This window comes from Polyodon spathula, chromosome 7, assembly GCF_017654505.1.
Source record: "Polyodon spathula isolate WHYD16114869_AA chromosome 7, ASM1765450v1, whole genome shotgun sequence".
NCBI classification, from domain to species: domain Eukaryota; kingdom Metazoa; phylum Chordata; class Actinopteri; order Acipenseriformes; family Polyodontidae; genus Polyodon; species Polyodon spathula.
In genome coordinates, this window is record NC_054540.1 from 42,558,490 (window position 1) to 42,576,827 (window position 18,338).

At 42.7% G+C, this 18,338-nt stretch overlaps 1 protein-coding gene across 1 annotated transcript; it reads right to left on the reverse strand.

Annotated features, from left to right (window-relative positions):
• Positions 1-13,211: 13,211 nt before the first annotated feature.
• Positions 13,212-14,955, reverse strand: LOC121317851 (5-hydroxytryptamine receptor 2C-like). The gene is made up of 2 exons (XM_041253951.1): positions 14,952-14,955; positions 13,212-14,050 (listed from the first exon to the last, which is right to left on the reverse strand). Exons 1-2 carry the CDS (start codon positions 14,953-14,955, stop codon positions 13,212-13,214), a joined length of 843 nt encoding a protein of 280 aa, XP_041109885.1.
• Positions 14,956-18,338: the final 3,383 nt, after the last annotated feature.

Below are 18,338 nucleotides of genomic sequence, written 5' to 3' on the forward strand. Positions count from 1 at the left end.
GAAAAGTTCCAGAGGAGCAAATAGACAAATAGACTTCATTCCTTCAAGATTTATTAGATTTTTTTCAAATTTTCAAATACTTATTTATTTTCTTAGCAGAAGCCAGAATCCACTTTAACTTGACAAAGCACTGTATCACAGTGTACAGTTTATATATATATATATATATATTGTGGGCGGGTAGGTGCACACGAAGAAAACAGGCAGTAATTTCCAAAACAAAGCAAGTCTTTATTCCAGTATTCTATACAGCTGGCTCTTATATTGCAATGTCCAAAAGAAAATAAACAGTTCAAACAAGGTTTCAAACAAAAACCAAATCACCAAAGCAAAATTGCTGATGTAAACCAACCGGACCAATAACCCCGTCCAGTTGGTGAATAGGTAATTCCACCTGGGTTTTAGGTTTCTTCTTTAGGAACCCTTCTCCTACCCTTATTCCGCAGTCCAGTCCCTTTGCGAATCTCAGCAGCGGACAGGCCGTTCCTCATAGCCCCTGCAGAGAACAGGGAATTGCAGATGCAAAAGACCACCACGTTATCCCGTTCCGATCTTATTGTAGATAATCCTCAGAAGTTCTCAGGCAGGCAAACAAAACAAACAACCCAACAGACTAGCGGCACATGCTCCCTTTTACCAGCCAGGCATTTGGCCGTTACAGGCTACAGGTGTGGGCCAATTAAGGCCAATGATAGTCTAACAATAGTCAAACCCTAATTGCCTACCTAACCACACCTGCAGCCTGTCGGTCCGTTAACTCCTTGACATCATGGCAGGCATGTATGCTGCCCACAGGTCCATCTGATCATTTCTGGCAACCTCTGTGGGCTCACACCAAACCTGCCATGAATGACTCCTGGTGGTAAACTTGTGAGCTGGCTCACAATATATATATATATATATATATATATATATATATATATATATATATATATAATATATTATTATAATTACCCATTGAATCCCCTAGCCTTAGTGGATGGGTTCTGGAGGCCTAGCCCAGTGGTTAGCCCAGTGGTTGGGTTCTGGAGTATCCCCTGCCCTGATGGTTTTTGTTCCAACCAAGCTCTCAGTTACTTAATTGAACCCTTAATTGAACTAATAATTGGCTTATTTAGACTTTTTAAATAGTTTTCAGCTCTGAAACAGGTGTGGATAGCGTAGATAAGCTCAATTAAGTAGCTGACAATTCGGTTAAAAGGAAAACCTGCAGACACAGGAGCACTGAGGACCAGGGTTGACAAGCACTGCCTAGCCAGTCACACACACACACACACACACACACACACACACACACACACATATACACCAGCTTGTTGTTTTATAAGTTAAAGTAGCAACATATAAATGTACCTACTTAACTATTTGCTCCTCTGGAACTTTTTCAAAAAACTGATACTGTCATCCATCCTGCAGAAAAGAATATATACAGTCATCCATCCTGCAGAAAAGAATATATACAGTAAGAATCCAACAACGTTACATAAACATCACACATACCTCATGTAGGCTGTTCAGACTGCCTTGCACTGTCCTTTTCGGCAGTCCAGCTTTGCAAACACTCAAGGGACCTATGGCAAGCCATTTAAACATTTAACCTTCAATTGTCGAGAAATTAGAAATTCTATATCCAATATCGAATGAAAGTTTTAATATAAAAACAAAAAGGTAGTCTTTTTGATATCAACAATTGTAATTTTGTTTTATAACAAAGGGTTACTGACATCCGTAATAGAATGGCTGATAACATGGATGATTAAATGTTAAGAGGCTTCCCATAGGGCTGGAGAGGATTTTCATCATATTTACCATGCCAAATGTCCTGATGTAATAGTTTTAAAAGACTTGATATTTGACTTGATAACACTGTTCACTTAAAGCATTACTCATTATTAAGCATGTATTAGTTATTTCTTTGTGACTAGCACTTAACAAATAACATATATGGCTTTGTTAAATAGGCTTATTACACTTTTCCCAATCATACCTTATTAACAGGTAATGTGACATTAATTTGTGCAATCTATACTGTAGTAAAGACTATTCTTGTCCATGAAATAGGGTTTAACTGGCTTCTTAATAACACTGTGTAACAACATATTTTTTTTTTTTTGTTCCTGGGTAGTAAGTGTTATTTCCTATTTCAAAATATCACTATTTCCAATGGGAAAATGGGAAAATGTGTGTCTTTTCGTTCACATAAAGTCAGAAAAAAACAAATTAAATCCAAATTAACATGTATTTATACTAAAGTAATACAAAGATGACTACAAAAGATTTAGAAGTGAGTAGTTTTTCGAGATTTACAATTATACTGTAAATACATTTTGAGGCATAAGCAATTAGGAAATAACACTTACTACCCAGGAACACAAATTGTGTTACATGGTGTAATTAGTTATTTATAAATACCTTGGTAATAACGCAGCAAAACATAGTGGGCAATTTATGTATAACACTTTCTTTAAGCACTTTCTGTAAATTTACTATGACTTCATGCATTTCCTAAATGTTTTATAATAGTATTATCTATTAATGACCTGTTAATAAGGCATGACTGGGAATAATCATAATATGCTAACTTAACAAAGATGTATAGGGTAGTTTTCCACGATTTCTTAAGGGCTATATTCATAAATAAATGACTAATACATGCCTAATGAAGAATGCTTAAAATTAAGTGTTGGCAATTCAAATAAAATATAGCGTAATATTAACTATTAAATTGAATTACAATTATAATGTTAAAGCAAAGGCAAATCTAGATAACTATAAAAGTAAAACCACACACTATTAAAAAAAATATGATCAATTGTGCACCACACATGGTAGTCTAGCTTACCATCTGACAAGCATCTGCCTTTGTTGTTTTATTTATACAGTACTAGGCCTAATTTTAAGATGTAGTATTGTCAAATATTCCAGCAACGATGTTCCCGAAACAATACTATTATGACTTGTTTTTGGAATATTTAAGCACTTCTGTAATACTTTAAAGTGTATTTCAGCATTGAATGTTGCCTGGCCAAGAGTGACTGAGAAGCACACAAGCGTTAACGTTAGGTTATTACCATAACCCTGGTCCCCTGAAAGAGAATGACAATCATTACTGAATGAGAAAGAGCCTCTCTGAAAGTCAATCTCTGAGCAAATATACAAAAAGTGCCCTATCAGGGCCCTGCTGTGAGGGAGAAATCCCGCCCACCTCTTGCTGAAGAGGGATGTCCTCACAGTAGCCCATCACCATTTTCTTTCAGCTGAGGACACGACCTTAAAGGGTAATGGTTGTCATTCTCTTTCAGGGAACCAGGGTTGTGGTAATAACCTAAAGTTCCCTTTCAATTCGAATGACAACCACTACCGAATGGGAAAGCTGTACCAAAGCTGTTGTGGCTCCAGATTACCGACAGTACAGCCCCAAGGCGATAGCAGCAGAGTCCACATGACGCCTAAGGGCATGCTGTCTGCAAAACTCTAGAGCCCAAAGAGGGTCTTGTTCGGTTTGTCACATCAAGGCGGTAAAAACGCACAAATGTCTGACTACCTATCCATGTAGTAGCATTGCATAACTCATCTAAGGAGGCGCCATGAAGGAAAACCCACGAAGTTGCCTGGCCCCTGGTAGAATTGGTCATAATGTCCCCCGGTAACGGTTGTCCATCTGTTCATACGCCAAGCGTATCACATCTGTCATCCAGTGCACTAGACGTTGCTTCGATAGGGCCTGACCTCTAGAGCGGGAACTGTAGCAGACAAACAGCTGGTTGGACTGTCTCCAGGATGCCGTCCTATCCGAATAACAGTGCAGAGCCCAAACTGGGCATAATGTGTGTCCTCCTATGGTCTATGGTCCTCCTCTGACTTGTGCGGGTGGAGGTCTGTTAGTTTCTGAAAGGTTAATATGGAATGAGGATACCACCTTTGGCAAAAAAGATGGATTTGTTTTTAATGTTACCCGCAAGTCTCTTCCAGTGAAAGCCATACATGTGTCATCGATGAACAGCGCATGAAGCTCACTTACTCATCTGACAGATGTAATGGTTATTAAAAATGCCACTTTTAATGAAACAGGGCTCAGTTCTGCTGACGCCATGGGCTCAAATGGCGGACCCATAAGGGCCCGAAGTGCCAGTTCTAGATCCCACTTGGGGACCATACTTTTCATGGGAGGACGATGCCTCTGAGCCCCTTTAAGAAACTGCACTGCCAGGAAATATGCCCCAGGGGACACCAAGTCAGTTTTGTCATAGCACACTGATATTGCTGCTAGGTATACCTTCAAAGTGGACGCTGATTTTCCTGCGTCAAACAAGTGTTATAAGAAGGTTAAAATCGTCTCAATCGGGCAAGTCACCGGATCATGACCTTCGGCAAGGCACCAGTCTTGGAAAACTTTCCATTTATATGAGTACTGGGCAGGCAGCCTAGCAGACTGTAGTGTTTCTACTACTGCATCTGGCAAACCTCGTCTGAATAGATGGCTCCGTTCAACAGCCAGACCCAGAGTTGGAGCTGGGCTGGGTTCGGGTGCATAATATTCCCTCCGCTTGGCTCCGGAGATCCTTGCGCAGCGGGAGCTGCCACGGCTGATCCGACAACATGTCGGAGAGGAGAGCAGACCAGGGGCGTCTCGGCCATCTGGGTGCAACCAGCAGAACCTGTGCTCTCTCCACCCTGATCGTCTCTAGTGTCAGGGGTATCAATGGTAGCGGAGAGAACGCATACAAGATCCCCTGTGACAGAGGATGAGCTAGCGCATCTTCCCCCAGGGGACCCCCGTCCCTCTACATGGAGAACCACAGGGGGCAATGAGTGGACTCGGCTATGGCAAAGAAGTCGACTCGTGCCGGCTGAAACCTCTCCCAAATCTGTTCCAACACTTAAGCATACAGCTTCCACTCCGAGCTGTCTGGAGCTCCTCTGGACAGGAGGTCTGCTGCCTTGTTGTCCAAACCGGGGAGGTGAACTGCCCTGATGGAACGCAAGTTTCTGTGCGTCCAGGACAGGAGTCTGTTCGCTGCGTGGTGAAGGCCCAGCAAGTGCAGGCTGCCTTGGTGGTTTATGTAGGCTATCACTGTGGTGTTGTCCGTCCGGACCAGCACATGTTTGTGCACTAATTCCTTCGGAAATGTAATAACACCAGACTCACTGCTTGCAGCTCTTGCTCATTTATGTGCCCTTGCTGCCAATCTCCCTTCCACTGACCTCTTATTCTTCTCCCGTTCCAGACTGCTCCCCAGCCCAGACTGGAGGCGTCTGTAGTGATCACTTCCCTTCTGCGAAGGGATCTGAGAGGAGATCCAAGTGTAGATTGCCGGGACGGAGCCACCACTCCAGTGTCTTCCAGCATTGTCTGGACACTCACACCAGCCGGTACCGATCTTGGACTGGGTGCACCTTGAGCGTATTCACCCAGGCTTGAAGCAGACGCATTCTCAGCAGCCCTAGTGGAAGGATTCTTCCATCAGCCCCAACAACCTTTGATATAGTTTGACCTGTAGGAGAGCATCCTCTCTGAATAGGGAGAGTGTGATCTCCAACGACTGAATCCAGTCTTCCGAAAGTGAGGCAAGCATGCTCACAGAGTGCAGTTTGATCCTCAGGAACACTGTGGATTGAGACTGTACAAAGTTGCTCTTCTGTTACATAGGAACATAAGAAAGTTTACAAATGAGAGGAGGCCATTCGGCCCATCTTGCTCATTTGGTTGTTAGTAGCTTATTGATCCCAGAATCTCATCAAGCAGCTTCTTGAAGGATCCTAGGGTATCAGCTTCAACAACATTACTGGGGAGTTGACTCCAGACCCTCATGATTCTCTGTTGATGTATTGAGAGCCCCAACTTCGCCACATGATCTATGACCTGTTTTGTGTGCACCTTGACGCGTGCTTGTGACTGCGCGCAAATCAACCAACTGTCCAGATAGTTTAGGATCCGAATACCCCGCAACCTGAGTGGAGCCAGTGCTGCATCCATGCATTTTGAAAATGTGCGGGACGCCAGCGAGAGGCCAAATGGCATCAAGCAGAATTCATACGCGTTACCTTGAAAGGCGAAGCACAGATATTTTCTGTGCGTGGGACGGATCGGGACGTGAAAGTAGGCGTCTTGCAGGTCGATCGATCTGAACCAGTCACCCGGTTGGACGGAATGGAGGATATGCTGTGCTGTAAACAAGTTTAACTTCCTCTGTTTGAGGAACAAGTTGAGGACCCTGAGGTCCATAATTGGTTTGAAACCGCCGTCCCTTTTGGGCACAAGGAAGTACCTGGAGTAAAAGCCGCTGAGGGCATTGCTTGGACTTACCAAGCGTACAGCGTTCTTCCTTTGAAGATTGGCGATCTCCTGTTGAAGGAGTAACTTTGAGGCGACCTCCGTGGCCTTGTGGGACCTCTCAAGGCTCACATCACAATGGTCGCCCCGAAAGTCTGCCCGGGTGTAATGGGGGCATCCAGCAGCGCCACCCTCTCGGTCTCCACGACCTTAGCTTGCTTCAGCCACAAATGCCGGCACGCGACCACCATCACCGCCAGTGACCTCCCTGATGCCTGACCTAACTCCCCTATTAGGTCAGTCATCGCCTTAGCGATATAATTATATAGCCGTAGACGACCTTCCCTTACTTTACTTTATTCATGCGACAATTGTACAAATTATGGTTTTCCTCATGGTAGGCATCTTTCTCTCATGGACACTATTAGCTAACATGATACACTACTGCATGTTTTCCCAAATTAAATACAGTTGTTATGTGTTAATGTGATAGATTACAGTTTACCACACATAGACATGTGTGATGGCAGACTTAGTAATAAAGAAAATGTAATATATTTAACTGGAAAATGTTTTGAACCAGTCGGTAGAAAATACAGAATATTAAATAAAATGCGTCACTTACCCTCAATCAGGCTGCGATCCGCTCCTAACAGAAATAAATCTAGTCTTTTTCTTCAGATTTAACACGTGGAAACTGACAAACATCGGCCAGTTCATAATAACTTTATTAAGCATAGATGAGTGTGCAGTCTCTTCACATCAAAAGGCATAGCTAAAAAGAGTACATAACTCAATAGTAGGACTTATTCTGAGATAGTATTTCTGAATTCTGACTTAGTAAGTCAGAATTCTGAAGATTATATATATATATATATATATATATATATATATATATATATATATATATATATATATATATATATATATTTTTGTGCCGGGAATGGGAATGAAAATAAATTGGACTGACATGCCTGACAGTCTGCGGCGTATTTGCCTGACGTTTGCAAAGGGTTAGCTTCGAATACCATTAATCTCATCTAACGGTAGATTGCGATAGAGCTATCTTGTCCTTAAATTTTAAAATTAATTATTAAGGGGTGTCAGTATACATACAAGACTGGCATATGTCACAGATGATACTATAATTAATTCGAGCGTATAATAATATATAGGATTATTATTATTATTATTATTATTATTATTATTATTAATTGAGTATTGTCATTTAATTACACGATTATTGAGTTTAATGTCGTTTAATGTTTACTATGTGTGGTTCCTTTGGGTAAAATCATTTGATATTCGTTTTAATTTGCACCTGTCTGGTACACTTGAATAATTAACTGGATTACCTGCAGCAGGTTAAAATTCCCTTGATATGTTTAATACGGGACTGACAAAAGCTAAGAGGGGAGGGGAGATTGAGACGAGGGGAACAAGCCAGAGAAAAGCGACGAAGAAATGCGAGACCGAAAAAAGACAAAAGACGGGCAACTCAGGAAATACATGAAACGAGATGTATTTATTTATATTACGCTGGGATGTGTGGTTGCTTGAGTCTTTTCTAGGTTTAGTTTTTCTGGCTTGCAACTATAAAGACTAACTGAAGCAGGGAAGAACAGAGCCCGTTCGCACTAACAGGGAGGCGGACAGCTGGATCCGTGGAGCATTGACGGGACAACAGAGCAAGGCTGAATCACGGTTTTTGCTATCTAAAAGGGAAGAGGGATTGGTTTACTCCCTTCAAAGTTAAGTGTTGCCTTTTTATTTTTTTGTTTTAAGTTTGGATTTTGGTTGTTTCTTTTAATAGTTTATATTTATTTCTTCACTAAAGTACACATCAATTCTGCGTCTATTGAGATTGCTAATTGATTCATATAAAAACTTGATTTTAACTGTTGGAATAATAAATGTTATAATTAATGGCGACTTGTGGCTGAGACATACATACCTGCAGGTTCATCAGTCAATCCTCCATTTAGACTAGAGATCATGTAGCAAGAATGGGGCTTGTAGAATTATTTATTTTTTTACTGCATTGTTTGATTAGTGGTGTCTTTCAGCAACTGATAGAAGCTCATCACTTAGGCTATAACCAAACTCAATCCACCAGCACCACAGCTGAATGCTTCCTCTGCAAATTCAATCCACCAGCATCACCACCAGGACCACAGCTGGGTGCTTCCTCTGCCCAATTGCACATCCTGAGCATCTCACCTTCAACTCATCAGCAGGAACGTGCTAGGTATTTTTAAGTGTCCCTCCAACCCGAGCAAATCAAAATTATCATTTCTTTATGGGAGGTGAAACTGGGAATTACAAAGTTAAGGTATTACAGCATCTCCTGCTTTACATAAATCTATTCTGACCCCTTGTAACAAAGTGCCCGCCCCTGTGTATATTATCTGTTATGTGTTGCGTGTGGTGTGTTTAAATGTTGGTGTATAGACATTGGTACACGGGATATAAACGGGTCTGTGTAACACGAGTGTTTAAAAATGTATATGTGTATTTAGGCACAAGGATTGCACAGCACTTCACGTGCAAGTAAAATGTAGTAATATGTGAGCACGAGGAATTGCACTTTATTAATTCACGTGCTGGGATTCAAGTGAATAATTGGTAATTGAATCCCAGCACAATAGTATATATAGATGCACGTTGGCACATACTGGCGGTTGGGTGTTCGGTGAGCGGAGAACGGGATTGGAGACGGAGGAAAGAAGTATAGTAGTAGTAATAATAATAATAACAGAAAGTATCTGCTCACCGTGTTTGTCAGTGTCTGTCCGTGCACCGTTTTGTTAAGTTTAGTCTGTTTTTGTTTGTCTATTTATTTTGGCGTAGAGTGCCGTGTCTTGTGTTTTCATGTTTGTTTAAACCTTTTATTTTGTAATAAACCGGCGCCAACAGGCGTCTTCATCATTTCATTTCACATCATCGTCTTTGTATATTTCATTCCTTCCTGGTTCTGACGCCGCCCACTTCGGCCGTCTTTGTGACACGTGGTGTCCTGCGTGGGATTTAACAGCGCCTCCAAGCGTCAGACCAGGAGAGGTTTTTTTTGTGTGGAAGAAAAAAAAAAAAAAAAAAAAAAAGGGGCGTCTTTGGATTACAAAAAAAAAAAAAAGAAAGAAAGAAATGGGGAGAAGCAGGAAAGAGGATAAAGAGGTGAGGGACAGGGAGGAGGAGTGCCGCCTAAGGGCCAGACATCCCCGGCGATGTAACCAGTCCTTGCCGGGGTGCCTCCTCTGCAACCAGGACCATCTCTTTGCCAATTGTCCCTTCCGCTGCCCCTACCAGGAGGGAGAGGAGGAACTGCCACAGAAGAGGAAGGCAGAGGACCCACCACTGTCTCCAGAGCCGCACCAGTCTCCTGCAAGCGAGGGAGAGCCGCACCAGTCCCCTGTAACAAGGGGAGACTACATGCCGCTCCCACCTCCACCACCAGGAGACTACACGCCGCTCCCACCTCCATGGGCAGGAGCAGAGCAGCAGGAGCTGCCTCCGCCTCCTCCACCGGCAGGCGCAGAGCAGCAGGAGCTGCCTCTGCCTCCGCCACCTCCACCGGCAGGCGCAGAGCAGCAGGAGCTGCCTCTGCCTCCGCCACCTCCACCGGCAGGAGCAGAGCAGCAGGAGCTGCCTCTGCCTCCGCCACCTCCACCGGCAGGAGCAGAGCAGCAGGAGCTGCCTCTGCCTCCGCCACCAGCAGAGGGTGAATGCCTGCTGGACCAGCAGAGGGTGAATGCCCTGTCCCCCAGCAGAGGGTGAATGCCTGCTGGGTCCCCGTCCACCAGCAGAGGGTGAATGCCTGCTGGTATCACTTCCCCCACCATCACGAGGAGAGGAGCTGGAGCTTCCTCTGCCTCCACCTCCATCAGGGGGAGAGGAGCAGGAGCTGCCTCTCCCTGCACCAGAAGGACCAGGACTAGATGCTGGCGGTCCTCAGCAGCCCTTGCATAGGCTGCTGAGGGAAGCACGGGGAAGAACCTCCCGGCTGCAGTGGCCGAAAAGAGGGCCAACACCCGCACCCCAGCTTGTCCTGACTGCCAGCCTCGCTTCGCCCAAGGATGCCAGCCTCGCTTCGCCCAAGGATGCCTCCTCTGCATCGCCTGGGGTTGCCCGCCGCTCTGCATCGCCTGGGGTTGCCTCCGCTCTGCATCGCCTGGGGTTGCGCTCTGCATCGCCTGGGGTTGCCGGCCGCTCTGCATCGCCTGGGGTTGCCCGCCGCTCCGCATCACAGCCGGAAGTACTGTGGCCGGAACCCCACGAAGGGGAGCTGCCGGCCACGAAGAAGGGGGAGGAGGTCTGGAGACCGCCAACCCCAGCAGCAGTTTCGCTGCCGGAGATCGTGGGGGAGGTCCGGAGACCTGCTCCCTCTGCAGTTTCTTCCCTGCAGGAAGAACGGTGGTTGAAGCCCCACCAAGGGGAGCTGCCGGCGCCAAAGAAGGGGGAAGGTCAAGAGACCACACCCCAAGCAGCCTTTCCGCTGCTAGGACTACCCTGGCAGGAGAATGCTACCCCGCTGACAGCATTACGACCTGTGGGCCCCTGGAAGCCTCTGGTCCTGGCCAAGGACTTTGGGCGGGACTTTTGAGCTTTTAAGGGGGGAGGTGGCCATTGAGGCCATGTGTGCTTTGCACAGGAGGGGGTATATGTGACAAAGTGCCCGCCCCTGTGTATATTATCTGTTATGTGTTGCGTGTGGTGTGTTTAAATGTTGGTGTATAGACATTGGTACACAGGATATAAACGGGTCTGTGTAACACGAGTGTTTAAAAATGTATATGTGTATTTAGGCACGAGGATTGCACAGCACTTCACATGCAAGTAAAATGTAGTAATATGTGAGCACGAGGAATTGCACTTTATTAATTCACGTGCTGGGATTCAAGTGAATAATTAATTGGTAATCGAATCCCAGCACAATAGTATATATAGATGCACGTTGTCACATACTGGGGTTGGGTGTTCGGTGAGTGGAGAACGGGATTGGAGACGGAGGAAAGAAGTATAGTAGTAGTAGTAATAATAATAATAATAACAACAGAAAGTATCTGCTCACCGTGTTTGTCAGTGTCTGTCCGTGCACCGTTTTGTTAAGTTTAGTCTGTTTTTGTTTGTCTATTTATTTTGGCGTAGAGTGCCGTGTCCTGTGTTTTCGTGTTTGTTTAAACCTTTTATTTTGTAATAAACCGGCGCCAACAGGCGTCTTCATCATTTCATTTCACATCATCGTCTTTGTATTTTTCATTCCTTCCTGGTTCTGAGGCCGCCCACTTGGCCGTCTTTGTGACACCCCTGCTATAAAACCTGATATTGCAATCGCATACTGATATTGTAACCACATATTCAATTCATTTTTTTGTGTACTCCAAGTTAAACAGTATGTTTCTGTACTTATATAGTGTGTGTGGATAGATGGAGCCATGTACATAACAATACAAAATAGCACATTTCTACAGATTTCAAATCAAAGACAGTAGGTCTTCAGTTTTAAATGCAGTATATGAGCTTGTCAGCAGAGCCAAGAACTTCTGTGTGAAACATTTTAACAAACTGTCTTTAATAAATTAATAGCAGCATCACAAAACATAGTGCAGATGACTGTAAACAAACCATGACACACTTGCAGTATTTAAATGTTCACAAAAAAACTTGATTTGAAATGGTGTTGAAAACTACAGTGTCAGACAGCTCTGCTCATTATTTAAAGACACAACTAACATTAATAACATATTAATGCCTCGACAATATTTACATGAAAAGTGTAAACACTTCTAGATCTTGTATATACACATCCCCTGGTACTGCAATGTGCATGTGATGGAAGAAATAACCAGCTACTTAGTACAGTAATACCCACATTATTTGATAGGAATCATCTGTTTTTACTGCATTCTGGATTGATCATTCAGTATTAGAAATAATGCACTAACAATACCTAATGTACTTTACCATCACTTGACCAAGAAGCTCAAATGTCCACAATGTAATCGAAGTATCCCTTACTCTAATTGTTGAAATTGAATCCTGGAGGGCATTGCACACACAGCTTCAGAGCAGCCCAGGTTAACACTGCTTGAATTGAATTCTCGAGGGCATTGCACACACAGCTTCAGAGCCTCCCAGGTTAACACTGCTTGAATTGAATTCTCGAGGGCATTGCACACACAGCTTCAGAGCCTCCCAGGTTAACACTGCTTGACACATTTCCCCTGTTGGGGTCCTTTGATTTGTTTGTTGTTCTTCTTCTGCTGCTAGTGTCTTGTTACAACATGGAATAGATACAGAAGATGTTTCTTAGTTGACACTGCTGGTGTTCTTTTGAGTTTGTGAATAACATTTTCTTTTGATCTCCCTACAAGAGAAATGTTCAGTCCTCAATTAAATTGTTTAGTTGTATCATTACATGTAGAGCTGTCCTGCATTGAAGGATGGGGTCAAAAGCAAAAAAAAAAAGAAAAGCAGGAGTTGATCCTGGCAGTATTTGACACAGGTGAGAACTACAATAATCTATAACACCACAAGGAGGCACTGCGTTCTTAGAAAGACGAACATCTGAAGTACTGTAGGAATTTGAAAGACAGGATTTGATCTGCAAGGGACTGGAGGGAGGGCCTAGGAGGTCAGGGTGTTGTCCAGTGAGGGTATTACTAATGCCTTTAAAACATGCATACCACAACAGAATCCCTGTGTGCTATTTGGATAATGTACCCTGACCATCACATACAGATCAAAGTTTTCCTCACTATTTCCCCATAAAGACATTACTATGTCTAAGTCTATACTATGAATTATTTATATGTTCAAAATAATGGTACAAATGTACAAAAAACCCCAAAACTGATACAGTCTGTGATATCTGTGATATTATGCATTGTACCAAACACACTATCTATTACAATGGAAAGTTATTCCACAGTGAATAAGACTACACACAGCTGATTCTATCACTGATGATGTTGCAGCTGTTAATAGATACTTCCAAGGTACCTGATTGCATTTCCAGCACTTCGTCAGTGTCGTCCTGATCCATGCTGTTTAGCTCATTCCCATTTCTGTAGCTGAGGTTGATGTCTTTCTCGTAGATGGTGGCAGTGAGGCTGTGCGGCTGCTGCATGCCATGCAAGGGCATTTTACTGTTCTTGTAGTGGCAGCAGATATAACTGGAAAATGCCCGCCGGTAGGTTTTATTGAAGAGGGTGTAAACCAAGGGGTTGACCCCCGAAGAAATGTAGCCCACCCAGGCAAACACATTGAGTAGCTCCCCAAGGAGTTCTCCGTCACAAGCTCCTTTGCAAAGGACAGACATGACGTTAGTGATGAAGAACGGGCACCACATGAGCAAGAACAGAAAGAAGACCACTCCCAGAACCTTGGAGGCCCGGCGCTCGTTCCTAATGGCCTGCATCATGCCCTTGCGACCCGTCCTCTGCTCTCTGTTGAGGGGAGAGTTTAACTGGGAAGGTCCTTCTGGGCTGTGTATTATGGATATGTTATCAGAGGGAGTCTGGCTGGCATCCTTCCTTAGACAGTTCAGGCTGCTTCTCCTTTTCTGTTTAGGGTTCTCCTCATGTGAAAACACAGTGGCCTGTCTCTGTAGAACCTTAACAGTCAGGCAGTATGTGAACACCATGATGATGAGGGGGATGAAGAAAGCCACAAAGGACCCGATGAGAACAAAGTTCTCTTCGTTTAGGACACAGCTTCCGTTAACAAAAACTTTGGACTCATCGTGAAGGCCTATGACAGGAATAGGCATTGAAATACCTGTGCAAAAACAAGAGGAAAAGGTAAATTAGTCATTTTGAATAAGTGCTTGTTTCATGGCTGTTTGTTTGTTCAGCAGTTCTGAACAAACTACGTATTTATTTGAAGAAGAAGAATTTTGCCTGAAACCCACTTGGTTTGGGGGTCCGTCACCTGGCCGTTCGGATGCAGCAGCAGACCCTCTTGGTTGACTATGGGGTAAGTGAAGGAAGCTGGCTACTTAGAGGTAGAGGGATGGTGAAATGAATGAAATTAAATAGGGGAAAAGTGACACAATGTGTGTAACTGAAGTTACAAACATTTAAACACTGTTTGTCATGTGACGATAGCTAGCATCTCAACGTATATCCGTGCTGAACAAGTTGTCACATTCAATAAGCACAAATCAAAAAGTATCTCAAAAGCACTGTACAATACAAAGCAAATAGATCACAATTTATATCAGGATCCCACAAAACTGCCAACAATTAGTCCAGTGAATTACAAAACAGCAATTAAAAAAGAGATTTCAAAGGTGGTCTTAATTGTAAAAACAAATAAATAAATAAATAAAATAATTTAAATCAATATAACAGCGATGAGTTAAAACAACAACAAATATAAGGCTGCAAAATTCCACGGACATTCATTTAAGTGACAGCCCTTCCAGGGCTCTGAAAGAAAACAAAGCAACAAAGAGCTGTCCAAGGGTGGTGCCTACAGGTAGCTGATTGCCAATAACCAGTATTGAAAAAGCCTTAGAAGTCTGACAGTGTTTTGCAGACATGGTTGAAATAATGTTTCCGGTGTCCTTGTCTAGTAAAGCTCATGCTTTGTGAACTGTCACAAGCCCTTGAAGGGAAAAGTGAGGGAACAGGTTTTGAAAAGGCCTGTGACTGTTCCTATTACATAAAGCACTTACTCATGTTCCGTGGATAGGGAGTGACACAGTTCAGTGGGCGTGGACTGGCAGGTTGCACACAGTAGGGATTGCAAGGTAGTTATGGATAGACTGAACAGTGACCCTACAGCTCCATAGCTGCCTCTCAGAACTCAGCACTCTGAACAGTGACCCTACAGCTCCACATTTGTGTCAAAACTCAGCACTCTGAACAGTGACCCTACAGCTCCACAGCTGTCTGTCATAAATACAGTAATCCCTTTGCCTTTATGCAACAGCATACTATGATATCCCTAACTTTGCTAGTTACATATATATACACACACACGCACACATTAGTGTTCCCTTAGTGTTCTTATAGCAACTACTCACATATTTTCTTTAAGTCTGTGTTATTTAAATATGCAGTTTGTAAAACACTGCTAAGGTGCATTGCCAATTCAGGAGCTGCTCTTTGGCTCTACTTGCTTCCCATAGACAAATATAATAAAGACTAGATGAGCGTCTTTATATTAGTAACCATCCAGAGGGCAGTACAGATCACTAGCTGGCGCTGGTCCTTATTAGAAAGACATATTTGGCTTGCTTATGCTTTCAGGTGACATGGACCATTAATTCATACTCCCGATGTGCCCATAAACCAGGGCTGTGAAACTCAGTTTCTGGAGGGCCACCGTGTCTTCTGGCTTTCGTTCCAACCAAGCTCTCAATTACTTAATTGGCCAAACTATTTGATTAACTGGACACACTTCACACTTCTCTGCGAGCCTCAAATGTTTTGTAGGTCATGTACTTTGAATCAAGTGCATTTTTTAAATCATCAACTGTAAAAGAACCTGAAAAAATAATGTCCATTTGAACAAATAATTAGATCAATGAAATGAATAGAGAGCTTAAGTTGGAATGAAAACCAGAAGACCCAGCGGCCCTTGAGGACTGGAGTTTGACAACCTGCCATAAAGTTTTCATTCTCCACCCTGTGGATTGAACTTGTGCATATAAAACACAAAGCAATCCTTTTAAGAATTAGGTATTTACCAATGGATATGGTCCAGACCGCAGCAATCTTCATCATAGCCTTGGTGCGTGAGTTGAAGCGGCTGTGCTCGATGGGGTTGCGTATCGCCACATAGCGATCCAGAGAGATGGCGCACAGATGCATGATGGACGCAGTGGAGCACAGCACATCCAGATAGATCCAGATGGGACACAATGCACTAGGCAGAGGCCAGGCATAGTCTGCAACACAAAACAGCTCCGGATTAGACATTGTTTACAAAACACTCATCAATATCAGATTCCTTATGTCATGGAATTTATTGGCTGTAGAATGTCTGGTTGTTAGCTGTAGAAGGAAGCATCTCCTGTAAAAGTAAAAGTGGTGTAGTAGGGGCTGGAATGTTTAACTCTTTAAGCTCCAATTGAACTGTTTCAGCGATCTTAAGGTTGTATATGTTAGTTTACTAGTCTGCTGTTCTGAGTGGAATTACCTGTACTAGAACAGTTATTTAAATATCCATCTTTCACAAGCCCTTTCTAATAATCATAACAACGTCCTTCACCATACATGAAAATAACAATACATAGTAACAACCCATCTTGATACCAAGCAATACCATTATCTTAAACTGCAGTCTTTTTCAATCTAGTTAGTGATGCTATGACTAGAAAGTGAATGGCATGACTTGATCAGTTCTGTTTCTATAATGAGTAGGTATTTTGAAATATGTTTAGCTCTCCATTTTTTAAGCTTGATCTTTTCTAGCTGCTTTGGTGCTTTAATAAACTGTCCAAAATATTCTAGGACTATTCTTCCTAATGTTTTCTAAAAGCAGTTTGTAGAACATGTGTGTGCTATGGCTCCAGTAGCCGGTGTACCAATAACAGCGACACAATCAAATTACAGCTACTGTCTGGGATTTGGATGTCTCTTTTTTCAATCTTTATCACAGTATTTTTGGAGTTTCAGTACATTCCTATGCATAGTAGCTCTCTGGGCTTTACAATGCTTGCTTATGCTTCAACATGCTTTCACTGTGCTTCATTAATTACACTTTGCTATGCTTTTGCTATGGGAGACTCTTATAAGGGTTTCTCAGAGGCAAAATGTTCTTTTTTGTGCAAATTGTTATTAGGATGTCTGATTTTTGGGGGATTTCTTTTTCCAAATTCAAGTGAATGCTTTTTTTTTAAAAATCGGGTATAATTATTCAATGAAAAAATCAAGTGAAATCGCGTGGATTTTTTTTTTTATATATAACCAAGAAAGAATAAATAAATATTCAGGTAGAAATCGGGTTTTATTTAGAAAGAATAAACAAATGCTTAAGCACAAAGTCTTGACAACAAAGTTGTCGTCAACAGTTTAATTCCCCAACGTATGTACATTTACACACATTGACGTATGCAAACTTTTGAGGACATCTATCTCTCCCCTCTCTCTATCTCTCTCTCACACACACACACACACACATATACTGTATATGGAGGCATTTTTCTGTTCCAAACAAGTTTGATTTTGTAGTGGAGCAAGTATTATTGCACACAGAACATACGGAATAGCGAACAACATTACTCCATGCTGTTTTACAAAGAGAAACGATCAACTGTTACATTTAAATGCTCTTGGCTTAAACACTCAGAAAACAAATAACTGGGAAGAGAAGTGTGCAAAAAAATAATCAGTAAATCAGTTTACCATCATCATTGTCAGTTCTGCTCTATTGCATTTGAATCACAGACAACTGTGCATGCATTTATTCATATACAGTATGTGCCTATTCAGAGAGCTTTTGGGTTTATCCCAAATGCAGAACAAAGCATTTGGGGGGAGAAATCGGGTTAAATTGGTGCAATAAAAAAAGTGTGTTCTAGAAAGTTCTAGAAATGCGTTCGAGTTCATCTGTGCCCTTGCCCTATAATAACCCCGTATCTTATATAACTTGTTTTTGTCACGTTTGTATAACTTGTTTTTGTTAGAATGTTCTAGGGAAAGGAATGGTTTATTCAGAGGGCCGAGCCTCGAGGGAGTGATCTGGCCAATTACTCTCTCGCATGCAAAAGCCTAACTTGGTAAGTTATAAAGGACGGGGTTCTCCCCTGCTCTGATGAGAGTCAGCCGTGAGGATTAGCGCGCAGTCCTGCTCGGTAATTTCTTGGAGACAGCTGCTTTCTCTTACCAGGGTCGAAGGGCTCTCCCGATCCGCTTGTAAGGGTAAGAATTAGTTCAGTTGCGTCTTATGGATTGTATTGATCTGTGATTAATATAATCTTTGTATGTAACCTTGTTGGGTTGTGTCCCGTTAGGGATATCGTTATTCGCAGTATAGCATCTGTGTATGTAACTGCGTGTGTGTGTGTGTGTGTGAAATAATAAAGGACCTTTTAAAATTACTCTGTGAAGTAATT